General features: G+C 32.3%; 3 protein-coding genes across 3 annotated transcripts in view; 2 read left to right on the plus strand and 1 right to left on the minus strand.

Moving 5' to 3' along the window:
* Positions 1–2629: 2629 nt before the first annotated feature.
* LOC125069197 (cytochrome c oxidase assembly factor 3, mitochondrial) lies at positions 2630–2953 on the plus strand. The gene has a single exon (XM_047678602.1). It carries the CDS (start codon positions 2690–2692, stop codon positions 2951–2953), a length of 264 nt encoding a protein of 87 aa, XP_047534558.1. The 5' UTR covers positions 2630–2689.
* LOC125069196 (dimethyladenosine transferase 1, mitochondrial) lies at positions 2953–4015 on the plus strand. The gene has a single exon (XM_047678601.1). The coding sequence runs from the start codon at positions 2953–2955 to the stop codon at positions 3970–3972; it is 1020 nt and encodes a 339-aa protein (XP_047534557.1). The 3' UTR covers positions 3973–4015.
* Positions 4016–4023: 8 nt separating this feature from the next.
* LOC125069195 (tRNA dimethylallyltransferase) overlaps positions 4024–22161 on the minus strand; it is a 242937-nt gene continuing 224799 nt past the window's right edge. The window contains exons 5-7 of the mRNA XM_047678600.1: positions 11667–11782; positions 4608–4818; positions 4024–4449 (exon numbers count right to left, since the gene is read on the minus strand). Of these exons, the coding sequence (XP_047534556.1) occupies positions 4120–4449; positions 4608–4818; positions 11667–11782 (657 nt within the window). The 3' untranslated portion in view covers positions 4024–4119. The remainder of the gene's footprint in view (positions 4450–4607; positions 4819–11666; positions 11783–22161) is intronic.

Below are 22161 nucleotides of genomic sequence, written 5' to 3' on the forward strand. Positions count from 1 at the left end.
TTTGCTTTAGAAAGAGACGGATGCGCGCATGTCTCGTTATGCCAGGCAGTGGAACGTCAGAAACAGCTGTTTTTTGTTGTGTTTATATTGTTGTTTCGCACTGTTTACGAGGAAAAGTTAACGAATTACGCAATTAAGTAAATTATTTCTCTTATTTTAACACAATAAAAGCTATAGGAATGAAAAATTGTACTCTATTAGCGGCTACGTATACAACCTGTTTTGTGCAGCATCATGCTTCTTAGGAATACTTTTATTACGCAATGCAAAATTATTAGTTTATGGCAAAAACAATATAAATTAACACATTACCAATAGGTTACACATATTTATTAAGGTAAATAATATCATGGTATGAAAAAATATATGGAGCTAGATCTGACTGTTGTAGATTCAATTTTTTATATAATAGGTAGTTATTATAAAATATCTTAAAAGACTTAAATAGTTGTTTTGGCACTCTTATATAACTGATATTAGTTATTTCGAATACCTACTGAATAATAATGTGGGGATTTCGTTTTGATCGAATATGAAGCTAACTGATACTGAACGGAATGATAACATGTTAATCATTGTCACAGAATTATTATGAAAAACCAATAAATTGTTAGAAAACCGAAATTTAAATTAATCAAGTCTATTTTTATCAATAACAAACGAATATAATTAAAAATATTTTTGATAAATTCGGTTATATTTAAAGAAAATTAAATTATACTAAAATGCACTTAATATTAAGCCACATTCATATAATTTTTTAACAATTAATTACCGGTATGTTTTAGTGTTGTGATGTATAACTAAAATGCTTTAATTGTATAGTAAAATATTTAAGTTCTTTGTCTTTAAATAAATTATAAATAAAGAATAAAATTCGACAGCAAATGTTCGGTTTAATGATTCTCGTATTTTTTTATGAACGAAATCTTTGTAATGTGATGATGCCTGTATGATGTAATCCCCTGTTTCAGTTAATAAATTACTGGGTTTTTCATAAATATATAGGATAAAAACATCTTAGTAAAAATATTTAGCTTGACAGTGTCTATATTCCCGTACTTAGGAACGTAGTCCCGATCCCTTACCTAAGCTCTTTCCGGTTGCTTGGGACTTCCTGTCCCTTTGGATTACGAGGATAAGTGAAAGGAGAATGTACTTGTATTTGCACACATACTAGTGCATTATGATAGGTCCTGCGCAGTTTGTTTACGAAGCGGAAAAACTAATTTACATATATAAGATATACCATTATATAGGTTAGTTTATTTAAGAGTAAATAGATAACAATTGCGCCCTACTTCAAAGTAGTATATCACTATACCTTGTTACTTTCGACTATCCCTACCGACTACGTTCTGAGCCGAGGTGCGATCTTATAGGAGACACCCTCAGGACGAATGTCACTCTAGAGCTCGAAAGAGTTCCATTCAAGGCTGACTCTTGCACTCGCCCCAACGAACGGTGACGCTGTAAAGGACAGTAGAGCCAACAGCACAATCATACAGGTTTTTTTTTTAACTATCATACATCGTACATAATAGTTAATATCAATTGTAAATATAATTTTAATACATAGATAAGTACAATAGTTTTTTGTTATTTTTTCTGCTACCCTTTTTTTTGTAAAATAAATCATTATAAATAAAGTGTTATATAAATCCTTCTTTTAAATTATAAGTCCTAATTAATTAATGCTTCTAACCGTGCCATAGTGCCATTTTAAATTATATTGTAATTTTTTAATAATAGTGCATATTTAAATATTAGAAACAGAAAAAAAGGTAATTGTTAGGAAGCAGGAATCATTTAGTATTTTCGTTATGTTTTTATTGATTAGTGGTGTTTTATGGTTTGTGTTAGTTTTACTGAAAAAACATTTTTTTAATAATCAGTGCCCGCATATAACTCAGCTCGGTAGCGTTTTTTCTTTTGATTTTTTTTTCATAAATACATAACATTATTTCAGGCAAAATGTTCCTTATAAAACTCAAATAAACAAATAATATAATATGTTACTTCTGGATAAATTTGCTTTCTGATGCTGAAAGAGTTATTAAAATCGGTTCAATAATTTGAGATTATTGATTTATATCAGACAAAACAATATTTTTTCTTTGTGCTAACTTATAGGAAACGTATATTTTCCGGGATAAAAAGTACCTAATTTATATCATTCTGTGACTCCTAAGTTACCACTATGCAAAAAATCATGTCGATCTCTAGCTCTGTGAAAAACAAAACAAATCTAATACGAAAAATGTACATTTTTCAGAATAAATGTTTATAAGTACCCTTGTATTATAAACATAGAAACCCTCCATACATACCTTGAGTCTCATTTTATTTTAAATACGATATGGTTTTGTGGTTATTGTTTGTGTCATGTATTTGACATTAAATTAAATGCACTCCTCGATGATAATCGATTAAGCTAAGACTGGTTGGATATTATTCAAAAAATTTATTAAAAAACGTTAATGCATAATATGCCAAAAATATGCATAATATTTTTATTTTAACATGAAATAATTATAAAGCAAAATATGACATAATATTTATTATGCGTTATCTATACTGTACTTTTATATTTAGTTCGGTCAAATTCGTTCACAAAATATTTATTATCTGTGTTTATTGGTTAGTATTTGTTGCGATTGAGGTTAGGAAAACTATTTTTCTTCTCGTGATGGGTGACTCCAATTTAAACTCTAAAGTTAAAACAAGCGGGCAAGATCCAGTGCTGAAGCAAGCAGAAATAGACTACATGAAAATTATTGAACAGAAAAATCGTGAACGTGTCCAAAAGTTGCAACAGATATCAAAAAAGAACAGATATACTGGATTAGCCATTGGTGCCGGTGTATTCAGTATATATATGTATTCTATCCTTGCTGTTAAGCAGGAAACGTTCCTCGACGACTTTGAAGAACCAGTAAAAGTGCAGCAATAATGGCTGCAGCGAAACAAGCATTACAAATTAGATTGCCTCCTCTACCTAGCATCAAGGATGTCATCAAGTTGTATAAGTTACGCGCGATACGTGAATTATCGCAGAATTTTCTCATGGAACCAAGGTTAATTGATAAAATAGTTAGAGCTGCTGGGCACATAGAGAATAATGTAGTTTGTGAGGTAGGACCAGGTCCGGGCGGTATAACGAGGTCCATCATCCAGCAAGGAGCGAGGAAAGTTGTTTTGATCGAGAAAGATCCACGGTTTATACCCACTTTAGAACTTTTAGCAGATGCATGTAGAGGCAAAGTAGATGTAGATATTGTTACCGGTGACATTTTAAAAACTGATATTTCACAATTTCTTCCAGAAGATACTAAACACGAATGGACAGATTCACCTCCACCAATAAACTTAATAGGCAACTTGCCTTTCAGTGTTTCAACAATTTTAATGGTCAGATGGTTAGAAATGATTTCCAAAAGAGAGGGTCCTTGGTCTTTTGGCCGTGCCAGAATGACATTAACATTTCAAAAGGAAGTTGCTGAAAGAATGGCTGCCCGCATAATGGATAAGCAGAGATGCAGATTATCTGTTATGTGTCAGAATTGGTGTAGTGTAAAATATAAGTTTGATATTCCTGGTGCTGCTTTTGTTCCTAAGCCAGATGTAGATGTTGGTGTTGTCACATTGACTCCAATGAAGCAGCCTATAATAAAATTGCCCTTCAAGCTTATTGAGAAAGTTGTGCGACAGATATTTTCTATGAGACAAAAATATTCTATTCGTGGAGCTCAAACTTTATTTCCAGAGGAAGTGCGTGAAGAAATGGCCCTAAGAATGTATAAAATGGCAGAGATTGACCCAATTACCAGACCCTTTCAAATAGCTACAGGAGAATTTGGCAGATTATGTGAAGCTTATAATGAAATCATCAAGATATATCCTGAATTTGAAAATTATGACATGAGAGCTCCAAAGAAAAAAATTGATGCTGACGTTGAGGCAATAACATAATTATTATTTGTATATAGTAGGTAAAATAAAGTATTTCTGTTTAGTCAAAATTATTTTATTCCTTTTTTCTACTAGAAATAAATCATGTCCAAACATAACACTCAAATGAAAACAATAACAACTACACAACAACAAGTAAACACAGTTTTATTCAATTTTATTTGAATCTATTTCTTTTTTCAAATTAGACAGTTTAGCCAATCGCTCTTTGCTTTTCAAAACCCTCATGTGCTTATGAGATTTTAAATGAATTGAGTACTCTTTGTCGCCAATAATAAGCCTCTCACAAACTTGACAGTAGTTACATGAATGAACATTCATGTTAGAAATTTCTTCATTTTTCTTTTCCGGTTTCAGATGTTCATACTGGCATGGAGTATTAGTTATTAAGCTATTTATTATGTCCAATGCTTTATCTTTTACTTCGCTATCCCATTGTGATAGATCTGTCGTATTCAGCTCATAAATAATTGGAATCTGAAAAATAAAAGCGACATCTATCAAGTTTTTAATAATATGTATATGTACAACTACTAAACAATAGATGGCGCTGTAAGCGTGTAGTAATTCACACTGAATTATTTCCGCTATTTGCTACTAGATGGCGTGTTCGTGTGATAAAGTTAAACATTTACCTCTCTCGTAGGGTGTTCTAAAAATCGGCCTTTAACCATTTTGTTTTGTCTCCGTGCATATCGTCTGGTTCCCATTTTCATATTCTCTATGCTTTCTCTTAATAACTTCTTGCCTTCTTCACTATTTTTTTTATCCGGTGGTAACATCAAGTATTCATGGAACTCTTTGAAGCCCAAAGTTTGGAAAATGCCTTTGGTGTAGTCTGGTGGTCTGAAATCAATGTTTTTTTTTATTTTTAATTGATATATTAAAAATTTCAAAATCTAACAATCTGTTTTTTTATATATGTATGTTACATTTACTTCAGCATAATAATGAACGCAGCCAAACCTATCCTAATGCAGAATGCATTATTTATCTGCCCCCTTATTTATCTGCTAAAATAAAAACGTAGCAATTTTGCTTCAATTACAAAGTCTCAATACATCATATTACGAAACGCGACGTGGTTTAAATAAAAGTGCACCTTACACATTGAATTTTAAGTTTTAAATTTATATATAAGCGAAGGGAACCCCTCACACTTTCTTGAAATTAAGGCAATTAAAAAGGCAATATAATTTTGTGAAGCTTACGCGATGCGCTTGAGCGTTTTTTCCCTTTGAATTTATGGATACACATTACAAACTATTTAATTTATTCTTGCTATATATTTTTATTCGTCCAAAAGTAGCTAATAGTGGTGAACATTATAATTAGAATACTTTTTCTAGTAAGCCGTAATGAACCTTTTATTTTGAATGGTTTTTGTAAAACCACTTCACTTGGAAATATGTTAAGCTGATTTACTCTGTGTATGTTTTTATTTATGAGTAAATAAATGGTTCTTTTGATTGATCGTGTAGTTGAGTGACCTTCCATTGATTACTCGCTATGGCGTTTTTGTTTATTAAACAATAAAGGTTCCTTAGAACGAAATATATTTGCAGTTTGCTTTAAGTGGATTAAGCGATTGTAAGGTAAAGTTACTAATCATGTGATTTTCCGTACATTGTAACTAAAATCTATAAAAAGTAAATGTTTTATATTCGTTTCTATAATTTCAATTAAATAGTATCATTGAGTACTACAACACAAGAAATACACTCGTGCGTGTCCGTGACGCGGATAATTTTGTTTCGATTATAAAAACGAAAAACGAATCGATTCCGCGAAAAGCGATACCGATTTAACTACTCGAATCGATTTATTACACGTGTGGGTTTTCAGTGCGGCGTTTTATCTGCAAAAAGTAAAAACTAACGTAAACATTATGAAACAGAAATAGACAAGAATCAGAAACGTAGAGAAATAAGTCTATGAAACGTCTACCTCAAGTGCGATATTACTTATTTTTTAAAATAGTATTTAATACCTACATATATATATTACAATTAATATTTTGTATTATATTTTAAATTATATTTGAATTGGAAAAAAAAAATTGTAATTTAATTAATAATTATTTAAAACCAGCAAATTCAAAATTAATATTGAATAGAAAATAAGGAAAAAGAATATAATAACTACCTACACATTGTTACCTGTTTTAAATCTTTAGCTTTGAAAATTGACAAAAATAAACGAAACCAAAGATTTACGAAGCATTGAAATCGTTAAAATTTATAGTAATTAATCACTTAATTTGTTTTTACATAAAAAGAGATATTTAGGAATGAGAGACCAGGAGTGTATGAGAGGACAAATGATTCCAAACGCCCTAGATTTTGGTCTGCGACACACATTTATCTCGACAGACATTAATTTAGCTTCCGTGCCGTTAAAAATATTTTTCTTTACTATTTTGACCACTTATATTACAAATACTAACTTTATTGTGACTTAAAAACTGTTTAATAGTCGATTTAACTCGATCGTCCTAAACATATACGCGATTTGAAAAGCATAACCACGGCGCGGTATCGTCCATTGACCCCTGTATTTACATGTTACCACTCATGTGCAAACATCACGTAAGAGGCGGTTTGTCAATATTTACCTTGCGATTATCATATTTGGATGTTCGTCTATAAGGATATCGAGTTATTCAATAAATAAAAAATTAGGCTATACCTGAATACTGATTCTGTTGTCAATGATGGAATTATCGGATTGAATTGAGAAATAGAATATAGGCGTTATACTGTTTAAAATTTTCTTTATATGTCATTTTTATACTAAACGAGTGATTAAAAAGCGGTGTTTTTAAAACATGTGTTCGATTTTTGAAATTAGAATAATTTTTTTATCGGACAAAAGGTAAAAAATCTAATGCCAAATTTTAGGTCTACATTCATGTTTTCTAGTCAAATATTTATTATAATAAACCTTCCACCGTGTAAATTTAATGAAAGGACCGTAGCTTGTTTCGTGGGCCTCCGAACGGGATCAGAAGATTATTTGCTAAACTTGACTCAGTTAAGTCGAAAACTTAGGTCAAGTATCTAAGCGTTACAGTTTTTGTATCTGTTTGTCTGTTGGTTGTGGAACACACGTACCAGGACGCATCTGTGTGAAATTTCTTATTTCGTTAATGAGACGTTCATCACAAACCACAAGCAATTAAGTTAAAAATTCAAGTTAAAATAAACAATTGTTAACTTGTATTAAAATTAGTTGTGCGTCCCGACCTCGTTCATAATGGTGCAATTACAATTTTAAAATGGATATGTTCTTATATATATGTAGATAAATAAAAACAATGATAGGTGGTTAGTTATCTGCGCGCATCACGCAAGTTCTACTAGAGACATAAATATGTAACATTTTTAATTTTGCAGAATTGTAGTGATAATTTAAAGCTATGTCGAATGACTATTAGTCAGTCACCATAATTGTCCAAACCCATAAAACCTAGTCATTTAATTGTATTAATAGATTTGCCGCGAAAATCAAGGGTTGAATATAATAATTCGTTATTAAAGTCGTAAAACATCTAATTAATGCATCAAATAATTAAGACCTTTGCCTTTGACAAAGAAAAAAAAAAGCGTAAAAGGCTTACTTTCAATGTTCGAGATTGTTTTAATTTTGTAAACAAGTTCATCATCTTTTCTTATTTCGTTTTGTTATTGAAATTAAAAAAGTTTAAAGTTATTAATACGCCTTGTCTACCAGATTTTACGACACTTTATTGTTTCACAAGTCATTGCTACTCAAATCAGTCATTTATTCATGAAATATTGAATTTTAACATTTTAACTAACGATGATCTATAAACAAAACAATAAAATCTTAATTTCTAATTACATACATTGTATTAGATTTAAACTAGAACATTCCATTAAAGGAACACAAGAGAGCAGATATTCGAAATTCAAAAAAAAAAACACAATTTCAACATAAGTAAGTCACAATTTTTTAAATTAAAATGTTTACATCGTAAAATTATTATTATAGTATTGCTTTATAAATTATTGATACCTTATTGAATGAATCGATGTAAGAATTAATTAATTTTATTCATCCTTATTTGGTTTGTTTAATTGGTTTGACAAATGATAAATACTGATTGTATCTGTACATGAGATTACGTATAGTATTTTGTTTTTAATACGACGAATATAATATTTACATAGAAAAAAGAATGTATTCTGTATTTAATTTGAAAATCTATAGTTTATAGTATTAATTATACCTTTGATTTTATTTATATAGGACTGTCAAAACGGAGAATCCGTCGAAAAAAGAAGTGACAACTAATTACACGCGCAATGATAAAATATTATGACGTTTGGCGAGTGTCACGCACACAAATAAAGTTGGCTCGTTCGTTTTAGTTCCTTTGTAGTGCGATACTATCTATATATAAAAAAAATAAACTTCATAATTTTGCTTTTAGAAATAATTAGGTAATAGTAACTGTCGACTAGTATCAGCCTAGAAGTGTTTCTTAGGCAAGATATTGTATCACTGTCATCTTATACCTCCGAAATTCTAACTACGAATTTCTTGACTGAAAACATCAAATTATATTGGGATTGGATTTAAATCCAGAGCATCGCAATCTGCTGCATTCGTTGTCACAGTGCCCCTATACCCATTTAGATAATTTGAACGCGTCTATTTTAAACAAAATATTTATATCCGTGGGTAAAGTCAAAAGCCGATATCGAAGCAACAACGAGCTTCTTAAAAGAACTTCCATTCCTATACTGTTATGTAATTTCTTTGGCGCTAGGTTTTTCCTTAGGGCTTAGGGCTTCAGTTTCGTAATGCTCTTATTGGGGTCAGGGAATGGACTCCAACACTAACAGTGGTTGTTAAAGTTGGTTTAATGAACAAATCGCCCCGCAAGAGGGAAAGCTTATAAGTGCTGATAGAGAAACACTAGATGTGTCATATAATATAATAAATGTACTAATGAACAACAGTACTAATGAAATATATTTTCGTCGTAAAAGTTTCACACCCAATGTTGCATCACATTGCACTTAAAAGAGACACTTATTACTATATGCTATAGGATCTAGAAATGCACATCGTAAAACCAATAAGTGAATAGGCACCTATTTTACCTACTGCGTTAGTAGGTAATGAGACGACTATACTATATCTATTTAATAACTCATAATACAAATTATCATGTTATAGTGTAAATTGGTATTAATATTATTAAATTGTTTTTTTTTTTTATAAAACAATTCTATAAAACAAAATGGCTTCGTGCCGTCTATACGCTTAGAGCTTTTTACCTATACAACGGATTTTTATGCAGTTTACATCAACAAAGAGATGTGTTCTTTGTGTAATATTTGCATATAATAGTAGTGAAAAGCCAAGAATTATAACTTTCCTAGTCGGTAAAAACATTTTTTTTTCTTCTATGTTCTTCAATCTTAAATTTCTATATAAATCCTTATTGTTTCCGGACGTATGTATGTATGTATATACGTATGTAAAACCGGAATGTTCCCCGAAGTCTATGTCATATCCAGATGATTATTATTAGAATAACAATCACAGATCATTGGCGGCAATGCTAGTGTAGTAGCTTGCGGTTGCTACTGGCTACTGGCTAGTGGTCGAGAACGTTACACTTCTATAGCTGGACAAAGAAGTCTTGATACTTACAAGTTTATTAATTTACTAATGGCATTTGTTTGCTCTTATTGAAATATTGTTATTATAGCTACACATGATGTGTAGGCACTAAATTTGTATTAAATAGAAATAAAACTATTGACATTACTCGTAAAATTATTAACGACTTTACGACTAAAACGTTTTAAGAGTCACTAATTAATCAACAAAAATAGAAAAATCTTGATCGATTTGGATAGAAATGTATGTATGGTTGATATTTGTTAAAATAAAATATAAATACCAGGACCAAAGACAAGAAACTATCACGTAGAAATACCATGAAACCTGAGCCCATTCCCGCAACCGTAGCAGATGCACTCGCCCTCTCGCACGGCCGTTGCCCGACAGCCGCCATCTTTCTTTCTTACGCTTTTTTATTTTTTACCCCATTGTCATACGAGAACTGTATTTTAGGGCTGTTTGTTTGTAAACAATATGTTTTTAAAATTAGGACATGAGGAGCAAAATGTTAATACCTTTTAATTTTTTTTTTTAATAAATAACTAAGAAATACGTACTCGAATAAAAAAAAAACATCAGCTTAATATATAAATTCTAAGCCTCATTGGTGTAACAAATACTTTAATGTTGCCATTACTAAATAAATAAAAAAAAACCGCTATAAACCTTGTCTATAATTTAAATAATTATTTCTTAGTCCAATTTAATAACACCTGATTGTTATATCACTACATTTTTATATTAAACGTTTTTATAACGTCGCTTGTCTCATTTTTTGTTTCAAGCATTAACAAAGGCCGGATCGATACATTTAATCGATTTAATTTCACGGATAATTTGCGAGTATGGAGTGCCCTTTGTCTCGTATATTAAGGTATTCGCCAACTGCTTTAGGTTTTACATGTTTATTGAGTTTTTTAGTGGCGGTAGTATCGATTGATTGGATTAAGTGCCATTGTCTTAACATATGTGAATTATATTACGGCCCTATAGCCCTAATAATGTTCGTACATTGGTGAAAGGAATTATATAACATCTCAGTTGCAGTAGTCGATACTTTTATGGTAAGGTTTAGCTAATATTTCTTCTATTGCCTATATTTAAGGACAACCTACTCCTACATTTGGCATTCTACCTTAAAAAAAAGCTAATCAAAAACGGTTCATCCGTTACGATACCACAGATATACAAAATAAACTTTGAAATTGTTTTGTTAGAGTATTGGGGGTAAAACAAAAAATAAAAACATCTATGACAGCTATTATTGTAATATGTAGTTAAATTTGATAGTTGTATATTGTTTATGGTATGCAAAATATATCGCGCGGTATGTATAAATGGGCGTCTATTTATGTAATTAATTTTTATTTACGATTTATTTATGGCTCTATGGTCTATAAACATCGTGAGAAACTTGCGCATTCCAAATACGTAATTAAACGTTTTAAATCAAAATATTTTTCATACACGATGAAGACGAAAGGAGACTCAATAATATTTTTTTAATCTACATTATACATATAGTCTCTATATGGTTAGTTTATCTACTTCGAATAATATATTTAGATATCGTTTTAATCACATTATTCATTGAGTAGGTTTTTCTGCCTTTTTGAAATAAGCATAAGTCCGTTCTATATGGCGTTTAGCAGTCAAATATATCAATAGAATATTTATGTATCACGTATGAAAGTTATTACACCTCAAAATGTAATTTTATAATCTACTAAATAGACACAGGGCCGGATTTAGAGATCTGGAGGCTCCGAGGCAACAAATGTCCTTATTTTCATTTAGTCAATATGTTAAAGAACAAATTAACCATACCTATTATTTAACGAACTATATCATTTAGACATATTATACTTAGATGGAATTAAACTTATATTTTACTATATCTACGCATATTTTATATTAAAACTCGTCGGAATTATGTGTTTTGTGTGAGGCCCCGGTGTTGTAGCCCCGAATCCCCTAAATCCTGCCTCGTATAGACAGAGATTTTTGTAAGTGAACTTGTCGTATGTACTAACGTTCCATCCCTTATCCTTTGCTTGTTGTGTCTGTCGTGGAAGTCTAGCAGTTCATCGATCAAACCCTGTTCCAGCATGGCGTCCACCCTCGCGTTCAAACGTTCGTCGTGGACCGTCTGCAACAAAAAAGGAACATCATTTTTATTAATTTTACGAAATTATATTAAAAGTTATTTTAATTTAAAAATAAATGTTGTTGATGTTTTTTTATAATTATGATTATAAACAGCGAATAGTTGTCGGTCATATGTTCGTATTCAAACCTGAACCTGAATCTTTGCGGCTGCGTTTGATTTTTATTGACCGTCGAAAAACGAGGGAATGGCGTGCTATGGGTTAGAGTGCACTAGTGTTTGTGCGACATTTAAATTTAAATTTAAATATAGGACAACATCACATAAATTACTCTGATCCCAATGTAAGTAGCTAAAGCACTTGTGTTATGGAAAATTAGAAGTAACGACGGTACCACAAACACCCAGACCCAAGACAACATAGAAAACTAATGAACTTTTTCTACATTGAACCCGGGACCTCGAAGTGGCGTACCCATGAAAACCGGTGTACACAATACTCGACCACGGAGGTCGTCAAACTACTACGAACTATTAAATGTCACACGCAAATGAAGAGTCTATTGAGGACGACCGATCTGGCCGAAATCAGTAAGAGAGATCATATCATATTGATTTGATTTAGAAGTACATCTACCTAACCAGCAAGAAACTCAGTAGTTAATCATTTTGATTAATGACAATATAGTCATATATTTAACATTAAATAACGAATTCTGATCAACAATCGAATTCAGGATTTAAATAAATAGACATAGGAAATAATTGATACCGAGTTCCTTAACGATTATTTTTGGGATTATCAGTACCGGTGGTAGGTTTAAATTTAATTGATCTTATAAGATGAAGATTCAAGAGTGTTATTAAGATCTTATTTGAATTAAATGTGTTTTCGAATTTGCCACCAGATTCAATTGTTTTTTTACATAATGATGTCGTCCTGACTGATTTCGATTACAGCAGTCAATATCAAGAGCGACCAGCCAACGCAGGACATATCACGGTGCACATGTGTGTGTAAAAGCACAGGTGCACTCACTATTATCACACACTTATAATCCAATGGGGCGGCAAATCCGATACTACCGGAAAGAATTCAGGCGCAGGACCAAAAGTTTTACCTGCTTTTCTAGGCACAGGAGTGTACACATTTCTCATTTCCAGACTCAGGGCTGTTACTGATTTTTTTCTACATTCATACATACATACGGTAGAATCTACATTCTAAACCGGTGGTAGTTTTACTTAATATAGTTTGTTAAATGACGTACGAAAGTGCCTGTAAAAGCCTACTCGAATAAAGTTTATTTTGATTTGATTTCGATAGAAAAACGCAAGAACTTTTTATCAGCTCGTCCTATGGTTTGAATCCAGGCCCTCGGGTTCTGCGGCCTTATATCTAACCACTGGACCAACGAGGCGGTTAATTTTTTAAACGCAGCAGCAGTAAGTCTTTTGCATAATATATAACTATCCAGGCCAGTCTTAACCCAGGATGCAAGGCCGTGCAAAGAACTGGCGACTCGATATGGTCATGACATGGAAACAGAACATCTCTTAAAAACTTTTCTTCGGAGATGGCTGATAGCCAGAACATTACTTTCTTGTTAAAATAAAAATTGTGTACAAAAAATTTGCATCACGTAGCGAAAAAAAAATCCAAAATTAATTTTTGCCTTTTTGTGAACGAACCTTATTAAGATTATTACGTACAATATGGCACATACTAACTTTCAAGCCCGAGACACCTCGGAGTCAATCATCAATCAAAAATTTTGAAGATCCAGTAAAAATAGACCAAACACAGCATAAAACACTATGTATATACTCGTATTATAACTATACTGTTGTATCTGACGTACTTGTATAGAATTAATTAACTAATAAATTTATGTAATTGTATAAATATATCTTAAATTAGTAAAGATACGCGATAAAATTCCACAAATATTTATTCGAATGATAAATTCCTTAATCATTAAAACCTTCGGTATTCGTTAACTCGCCTACAAATTATTCCTATTTGACGTTTGTATGACAAAACTAGATGTAATCTCCGACGAAGAATTCTCACAGTTATAAAGAAACAAATCCCCGCAGTGTAATGGCATATCAAAACTTTTTGACCAATGAATTCACTTTATATCCCCTAGTGAAAATATACATTGCATTTTTTTATAGAATAATGTAATATGTGTAATTTTAAAATGTTAAACATTTGTGGTATTTGTATTTTCATGTGTACATTCATAAACTTGTCGCTTGGTAGAGCTTTTTAATATATCTATCCCGTGAAGTATTGTTGATTGAAAAATCGATGTGAAAATTCACGCCGTAATTGTTAAATGTCAGATGGTAGACGCCATTTTGCGAAATTTAATTTCGTAATGAATTTACGTTTACGTTTTTCATTTAATTATGTCGATGATTTAACATTTGTCAATTTTTAGATTATTTAGCAAATAACAAAAATTTTTAAATGCCTACAATAATCTTTTTTTTATTTTTAAGTTCTCTGCCTGTGTTGCCAGTTTGTATAAAGCCTTAGTTTAATGTTAGCCTGTATAGCCTTGTGCCAAATACTATGAAACGATAATAACAAACAATAATAAAATATTATCAGATTTGTAGATGCATCTATTCATTGTTAAAGAGCCTTTAGTGTAAAATCTACTTATAATTAAGAGATTATGATTTAATAAATTAATTACAAAAAATGTAACATAATTGCAGTAACAATTTATATTTTGAAGTTTTTTTTAACTTGCAATGTTTGTGTTTTAGTTTGTATAGGTCAAATCCTGGAAGCTGAATTGGCATCACTTCAGTTACAACGACTATACATTTTTTATGTAAGCATGACCATTTCTAGTATAAGCTCGAGACGAAGGAACTCCTCAACAGTTAACGTCATTTTTTATATCAAAAAATGGGTAAGAATTTATAGGTATGTTTTCATGAATGTATTTTTAAAATAAATTTAATTATTTTTAAAATTTCTAAACAGAAATATGAAACGCAAATATATTTCGTGATTACTGTTATAAATCAAACAAGATTCGATCAATAATGACACACGTGTATAATTTGTGTTGTACATAATTATATGCGCCTCCGTACCTTTAATCGTGACCAGACGTTACATAAGGTAGATATATAAATAGCAATACAATTTACAGTTTGTTTATATGCAAAAAATAAACAAAAGCTTTAAATAATTCAAAATTAGAATAACTTCCATTGCTTTTTTTTCAACGAATTCAAAAAAGGAGGAGGTTAACAATTCGGTTGTATTTTTTATGAATGATTTCCGTCATTCAGGAAACATTTTTTATGCTTAGGTATATTTTCCGTTTAAATTTGAAGTCGGTCACTCTTTGATTTTCTATTTTTTTTATACGGCATTGTTTTTTATTCCCATTAGGCTCGGATATGCAGTTATACAGCCTACTTTTAATAGACCCGACAAAGCACCGGCAATTAATCCAAAATTTTTATTCGAACAAAGTGTACCCAACCCAATTGTTGATTTTTTATAAAAACAATTGTTTTAAAACTACGCTTTTAACTATTATGCCCTATATAAATGAATGTATATAATTAACATGATATGTATTATTATATACAAATTATTTATAAAAATAAACTTGTTTGTTTAAGTTTTTTGTTGTCTATGTCAGGCAAATATTATCTGTAATACTATTTTCAAACTATTAAATGAATAAATCAATAAAACTTCTAATAGATTTTGGCACTAACAATTAATAAATAAAATAAAAAATAATTAATCACAGCATTGTGTTATAATTATATGCGATTACAAAATATTTCGGAATGAAGTTGGTATTGGTTGGTATTTTTTTTATTGTACCCTAGTCGTCCCGGAGAATAACACTAGCTAATTCGGATATCAATAAGTATTCAGAAATCCAAGTTCTAGTCATTCGTGACTAGACTATACCTACATTGTTTCTCGTTAGGTAATCAATTTTATTCAACATGCTTGTTATATATGAATAAATGCAATTATAATAAAACAATTAATATTTTTAATAGTTCGAATTATTTTATTGATTAGAATACGTTTTCGTATATCTTACGTTCGCTATGATCTTGGATGAGTTATTTAATAATGATAATTCTCATTTCAAGATCACTTTGATGTACGATCTACATATTTATTTATTTATTTTTTATTTAAAAACTTTATTGACCAACAACAAAAGTTGGAACAAAAGGCGGACTTAATGCCTGAAGGCATTCTCTACCAGTCAACCTTTAGGCCAAACAGAAAGTCATGAAGGCGGTAACAATAAATTTTACAATAAATACTATAATAATAATAATAATAATGAAACAGAAACATAGATAAAATATTATATATATGCATGAGAATACACATTTATAATTAACAGAGACATAATAGAAATTTTAAAAACACAGCGTAGTGAGAGAAAGAAAGAGAAACTTAAGAGAGGTTTTTAATAAGATGATCCTGTAAACGACGCTTGAACAATGCCTTAGTAGAAGCCTTTCTAATTTCTACCGGAAGTTTATTCCATAATCTGACAGCTTGGACGGAGAAAGCGTTAGTTAGGAAACCAGAGAAGTGACTGGGAAAAGAGAGAAGGAGAGAATCAATAGAGCGTAGCTGTCGATCGTGATTGTCAGAAAGAAATTTGAATTTATCCTTTAAGTAATCAGGGGAAAGCGGGTCAAAAAGAATAGAAAAAAGAGAACACAGTAGCCGTAAATCTCTGCGTTGGCGGATAGGGAGCCATTTGAGTTCGGCTCGACAGTGGGAAATGTGGTCGAATTTTCGAAGGCAGAAGATGAAACGCAGGGAATTATTTATGAGGCGATCGAGTTTGTTTAAAAAAAATTCATTGAGATCGACATAACACACATCAGCGTAATCGATGATCGGATATATAAGGGCTTGCACTAGCAAAACTTTGGTTTTAATAGGGAGAAAATTTCTTAATCTATTGAGACACCTTAAGGTGGCGGTAACCGAGCGACTAACTTCATTAATATGCACCTTCCAGCTCAAAGTTGAATCAATGTGCAGTCCGAGATCTTTAACATTTTGAGAGTAAGGTATGATATTGTTATTAAACACGATATTTGGCAAAGAAGAAATATCGCACTTGGAAATGATACGCGAACTACCAACAATGATCGCCTGACACTTAGCTGGATTTACCATGATACCATATTTATTAGACCAGTTATATATGTAAGTAAGGTTTTGATTAATTTTATTTACAGCTGAATCGATATCCTCCAACTTAGTATGAATATAGAGTTGCAGATCATCGGCGTAGAAATGGTAAGAACAGTCGATGTTATAAGTAAGAAAATTTATAAAAATAGAAAAAATAATAGGAGAAAGGATGCCACCCTGCGGCACGCCAGCAGATAGGTCAAGCCACCCGGAAAGACATTGATCCAGCCTGACCGCTTGCTGGCGGCCGCGAAGATATGAGGAGAACCACTCCAGAGCTGATGAAGAAAAGTTTAAATGCTTAAAAATGGCAAGAACAATATCATGATCTACCAAGTTAAACGCGTTGGAAAAATCAATAAGGACCAGTATGGTGATCAATCTATTCTCCATACCAATCCGAATATCCTCAGTTACTTTGAGAAGAGCAGTAGCTGTACTATGGCCTGGTCGGAAACCTGACTGATATGAGCTGAGAATATTATTGTTATAAACAAAGGAAGAGACTTGTTGGTAAATACTTAATTCTAAGACTTTTGACAAGAAAGGAAGAATGGAAATGGGTCTGTAGTGATTTAACTGGGAGGGGTTGGAAACTTTAGGAAGAGGAATAACATAAGCTCTACGCCATAGTACAGGGAACTCTCCTGATGAAATAGAAAAATTTACAATGTGAGTTATAGCTGGCAGTAAATAGTCTAGAATAGATGTTATCATATATCGATTAATGCCATCAACACCAGTAGCATTCGATGTGATTGACAGTATAATTTTACGAATTTCCTCATCAGACACTGGAGAAAGAACGAAGTCGTTAAAAGAAGGAGAGGCCATGGATTCAATTTCTGAAATAGTACGTAATTTAATATTAGGACATAATAGAGTAGAAGAAGAAAAATGTGAGTTTAAACTATCAGGAGACAATGAAGGCACAGAAAATTTATTGTTACGCTTATTTATGCCTAATGTTTGTAGAAACTTCCATATTGAGGCCACAGACGAGTTACTTACGTTAATATGACAATAGTGGCGTTTGGCTGTTCTTACCATCAAGTTACACCGGTTGCGAGCAGCCTTATATAATTCCCAATTTTCTTTGCACCTGTCATGTTTATATTTGCGGAAAGCACGATCACGACGAGACATAGCCATACGCACCCCTTTAGTAATCCAAGGAGCGGGCGGTCTTCTTATCTTGACAGGACACATTGGTGCATGTTTATCAAAAAGTGATGAAATGGATGTATTGAAGTGAGAAACTTTATCATTAATTGTTGATGAATTATACACTAAAGACATGTCAAGCGATTCTGCATCATTTTTTAAGTTTTCTAAGTTAATTTTAGCAAGATTGCGGATCCACACTGTAGGAGGTTTAATTTTAGGAGGCTTAAGCTTGTAGGACACATATAAAAGATCGTGACGAGAGAATCCGGGGGCTGATAATTGACCATATTTAATGACATTATTTGTTGAGGAGACAATAATAATATCCAACCAAGTATCAGGCGAGTCAAAGTTATGATGTGTAGCTCCAGAAGGGAGAATGTTGAAATTAATAGAATTTAAGAGGCTAGAAAGTTTTAAAGAACGTGGAGTCATTTTTAACATATCTGTATTCAGATCGCCCATGATTACATGATGTGTGTAATCCGATGAAAGGGACTCAAGGACAGGTTCAAGTGAAGAGAAATAGTCAACAGCAGGAGGGCAGTAAATAACTCCAAGGACCACTTTCACACCCCTGAGACGGATATCAATGAATAAAAATTCAGCAGAGAACGAGAATGAAGAAGGAGATGAAAAAATAATATTATAGGGAATCTCAGAGCGTAGGTAAATAGCCACACCTCCGCCACCTTTGCCTATACGGTCGTTCCGAATTAGCACAAAACCAGGAAGACTGTATAAGCAAGAACTAAGAGACGGTTTTAACCAACTTTCGGATATTAAAATGGCGTCTGCAGGGGCATTGGAAAAGGCTTCAAGAAAATCAGGAAAATGAGAAGGTAAGCTTTGAGCGTTAATATGACATACGTTAAAAAAGTGAGGAGAATTGAGAAAAGAACTACCAAGCAAGGACCCAAGCGTTTCAGGAACATGGAAAGAATCATCGTCTACGTCAGAGGAACAACTACTACTACATGCTGATAAAAATATATCATCTGTAGTGGACATAATTTTACAATTTTAATTGTACGTTTCGATAAATTGAATACAATATATAAAATATATATTTATATTATGAATAAAATAATCTGAATGATGTAATAAAAATAAGATAAATATGTATATACTCTTTCAATAAATATTAATACTATATCTATTAATCATAATTTCTGCACGTCCCGCCGGTTGACGGTTACATTAACACAATAACAAAATAATAAACACTAAATAAAAACAGGAAAAAAAAAAAAACAAACAATGTGGATAAGAAAATACAAAAATTTAAAAGGCCAAGGCAATAGGAACAAAGACATAGTAACATTAATTAATAAAAACAAGTACAAGGGTATTCTTATTTTGTTATCAAAAACATCGTGTGAAAAAAGCAAAAATATTTAATGTTTATGCTGTTAGGCTGTACGGTATAATACCTTTGCTTTTCCGACATGACCAAAGTCAACAAGTTGTTGTGTCAAATGTCAACGTCAACTCAATTATTGAAATACCGGAGTTCTTATTTGTAAACTACAAATTGAAAATTTGTCACCAAATAATAATTAAATTGAATTAAATTACAACATATTATCACGGAAAGCAACAAAAGTACAAAGAAATAACGTGATACGCTCAAAAATGACAAAAGAATACCCTTATTTATAAGATATGCAATGGCTCGAGAATGTTATAACAAGAAGACAAAAATATGATACTATAAGAATAAGAAGGCAATAAGATTGAAGTTAACAATTATAAAAAAAATAAATAAAAATAAAATAATAAACACTATTTCTTAGCTCTCACTGCACGTTTGAGCTTGGAACTGAGACCGGTTGATGATTTATCCTGGGTACCTGATGAAGATCCCTCACCAGCAACATCGATTTTTCCAGTCAGTTCAGAAAGACTTTCTTTTGAGTCAATACGATGTCTGGAACCATCAGGCATCTTGACAAATATATTGCCATCTAAACTCCAGCAATTCCTCATACCCAGTTTAGTACGAGCAAGTAGAAATAGAGATTGGCGTTGGTGCGTTAAGAACTCTGATAGCACAAAAGAGGAGCCCTTAAGACTTGCCTTTTTCTTCCAGATGGCACTTTTTAAGTTGAGGTCAACAAACCTTACAAGCACGGGACGATGCTTACCCTCAGAGTGTTTGCCGAGGCGATGACAGGCAATAATTTTATCCTTAGTTGCAACAGGAACACCAAGCTTGTTTGTACAGATCCCAGAAATAGTGTTTGTGAGATCCTCATTCGCTTCTTCAGGCACACCATTAAAAAGCAAATACTTCCTGCGATGTCTCATCTCCACATTATCAACAACTCGGCTGATTTCCATTATCTGCTGTCTGAGAAGGCTTAGAATTGACCAGACATGATCTTTAAAGCAATTAAATTCATCAGCCAGAGCAGCGAGATTGATGTTACTCCCTGGGGTACTTGCCTTGAGCTGCTTCTCAAATTCCGACATCTTCTCCAGCAAGGAAGCTTCTAGTGCCTTTTGTGTTTCCATTACAGTATAATAGTTTGCCATGTTTGATGAAAATTGTACAAATTCAGTGTTTATAAAGATGAAGTTTAAAACAATTGCACGTTTATTGTTACGAAATTATTTGGTTACGATTAAACAAAATATCGATTGCTTTATTTATGTTATCAGCTCGTAAATGCTACAGCTGGGATAAGGCTGCCTTTAGAAAGGATTAGGAGATTATTCCACCAGGCTACAATGCAGGTGTATACACGATGTGCAGATATTCTTCTGATATACATATTATGCAGGGTTCCTCGAGATGTTTTCCATTCCGAGTACGAGAGTAGTAGTGGGTACTGCTGTTTGGCGGTAAAATATCTTATGAATGAGTGGTACCTATCCACACGGGCTAGCACAAAGCTTTACCACCAAGTAGGGTGTTTAATAAATTAAAATAAATTGGGAAAAAACAGCCGGAATATAAAAACGAGGCTTACACTACAGGGCAGGGCCGGATCTACCATATGGCTTTTGGGCTTCAGCCGAGGGCCCCGTTGATTCAAGGGGCCCCAGCTAAGTCAAGTCAAAGTCAAAAATAGACGATAACTTTATTAAATTAAACAGATCGTATGGTTTACAGCTCTGCGAGCGCTGCAATTAGTCAAACCCATTCATTTAATTTAATTCTAGTCTACGTTCGTAGGTGGGCCCCTACGTAGTGTTAGCCTCGTGCCCCCTAAACTTACGGTCCGGCCCTGCTACAGGGCGACATTATTAACTAGCGTTTTATGTTAAACTTCAATCTTTACTTGGAATAAAAGGCATGCATCTTTAAAACAGGCCCAAATCTTTGGTCATGTTTCGCATACCGATGTGTGCCGAATTAAAGCTATTACGCGATCATTCAACTTGGTTTAGTGCATACGAGACTGATTTAAATTCTAGACTCAGTCGATACCTATCTCAGTCGGTCATTAATCTTCGGTTAAAGCATAAAATAATAGAGATATTTAAAAATCTTGGCAGATTATCAACGTGCAAGTATTTTCTTACGACAAATCAACTAGTGAGTGTATCATTGTTGGGCCTCCTCTCACTAAACAATGCTTAATATAATAACTAAATTCTTCTAATACTAACTTTACTAGGGCTGATTTATTTATTGATAAGAGTTTTGGCAGGGCTTTGTCCAATCCGATTTGGGTACACCACCCATTTATAATATATTCTATCGCCAAAACCAATACTCAGTACTGTTGTGTTATGCTTGGAAGAGTGAGCCAGTGTAACTACAGGCACAAGGAACATAACATCTTATATCCCAAGGTTGGTGGCGCATTGGTGATGCAAGAGGGATTATTAATAATAAGTACCTATTCAACCAAGTCTATGGGAAGTCTCGTTTCGGCTCGTCTAGTAAAACGACATAAAAAATTAGGTGTTCTTAAACTAGCGAACATCGGAATTTTTGTCAAGATAAACTATTTCAAATTAATAGGTAGTATAGTACTTGATATTAAAATTATTAATGACCGAGAGTTGCCATATG

The sequence above is a fragment of the Vanessa atalanta genome, chromosome 15 (assembly GCF_905147765.1).
Source record: "Vanessa atalanta chromosome 15, ilVanAtal1.2, whole genome shotgun sequence".
Classification (NCBI taxonomy): Eukaryota; Metazoa; Arthropoda; class Insecta; order Lepidoptera; family Nymphalidae; genus Vanessa; species Vanessa atalanta.

Coding starts and splice junctions, on each gene's coding strand:
- LOC125069197 (XM_047678602.1), top strand. CDS start 2,690: ATGGGTGACTCCAATTTAAACTCTAAAGTTAAAACAAGCGGGCAAGAT.
- LOC125069196 (XM_047678601.1), top strand. CDS start 2,953: ATGGCTGCAGCGAAACAAGCATTACAAATTAGATTGCCTCCTCTACCT.